Source organism: Trypanosoma rangeli, assembly GCF_003719475.1.
Source record: "Trypanosoma rangeli strain AM80 chromosome Unknown Tra_15.4_contig_00090, whole genome shotgun sequence".
Classification (NCBI taxonomy): domain Eukaryota; phylum Euglenozoa; class Kinetoplastea; order Trypanosomatida; family Trypanosomatidae; genus Trypanosoma; species Trypanosoma rangeli.
The window spans coordinates 2,965-4,135 of NW_021705833.1; the positions used below are offsets into that span (position 1 = coordinate 2,965).

General features: G+C 53.5%; 1 protein-coding gene across 1 annotated transcript in view; it reads right to left on the reverse strand.

Moving 5' to 3' along the window:
- Positions 1–155: 155 nt before the first annotated feature.
- Positions 156–1,171, reverse strand: part of TraAM80_03444 (lipase) — a gene marked incomplete at both ends in the record, with an annotated part of 1,494 nt that continues 478 nt past the window's right edge. Inside the window, one exon of the mRNA XM_029380416.1 lies at positions 156–1,171. This exon is cut by the window's right edge and continues 478 nt beyond it. Coding sequence (XP_029239748.1) covers positions 156–1,171 — 1,016 coding nt within the window.

The following is a 1,171-nucleotide window of genomic DNA, read 5'->3' on the forward strand; positions in this document are numbered from 1 at the left end:
AAATAAAAAATGAAAAAAATGAAAAATGAAAAAAATGAAAAAATAAAAAAATAAAAAAAACTCCTAAAAAAAATAATAGCAAAGATACATCGACGCCCAAGCATCAATATATCGACTCTGAACGATATAATTCTCATTCTAAGCCCAACCTCCACTCAAGACAAAGTAGCGTAACGCGACGACAAACGTTTCTTGAGCTTCTGTTGCTGGTAAATATAGTCCATGGTGATAACCCATTCAAGCTCTGGCGGGAGGACAAGATCCGCTTTGCTCGTGGTTTCATCAGAGCCACACATACATCCTGTACACTCACCCAGGTACCACATGTGGTCCAGAAGGTGAATGGGAAGCATGCTGTTGCTGCACGCAGGGTCCTCGGCTGTGGTCTTTGAAAGGCACTCCGTGCCTGTCATGTCGCTGCAGTTCCTGTAGCTCGTGGAGCCGGCATTGTCGTACCACACCTCGTGGGGCTCGTGCTCAAACCCCATGAACATGGGTGGAAGGTGGGGCACAGGATCCCGCATGTGTGTGACGCGGTACACCTCGTGGCCGCCGCTGCAGAACAGTGCGACGATCCAGTTGGCAAACTCAGTGTTGCCCACGCGCGGCGCACCAAACGTGTACAGCTCAATCCTCGGCACCGCGCCGGAGGCGTACGGCCGCGACGCAAATTCTGCAGCAGCGAGCTCGGCCATGGCACCACCAAGACTGTGCCCAGTGATGAGCACTGGCAGCCTCGGGTGCGCCCCAACGAGATCCTGCAGGTACTTCCACATTTGCTCCTGCAATGATGCAAATGAAGTGTAGAATCCAGTGTGAACCTTGCATCCGGTGCAGTTGGGATTTATGTAGGAAGCATGATAGAAGTTTAAATTATGTATCCAGTTACGAATGTTGTGCGATCCCCGAAAGCTCACGACAATGTGGCTCGTGCTGACGCCCATGAAGGCCTGTGTGCCCGCCAAGGCATTCGATATTACCCGCACCTTTTCCATTCCCGGGTGTTCGGTGCAGGATACACAGCTCCAGTTCCCGATGGCTGGACCGTCGCAGTACGATGCCTTCGCAAGGCCCAGCGCCGTCGCTGCCACCGCCTGGGTGTAGGCGGCCCCAACGTCCCCTGCGGAGACGAGGATGAGGACGACGGCCACGACAGCCACGGTGCGGGGGC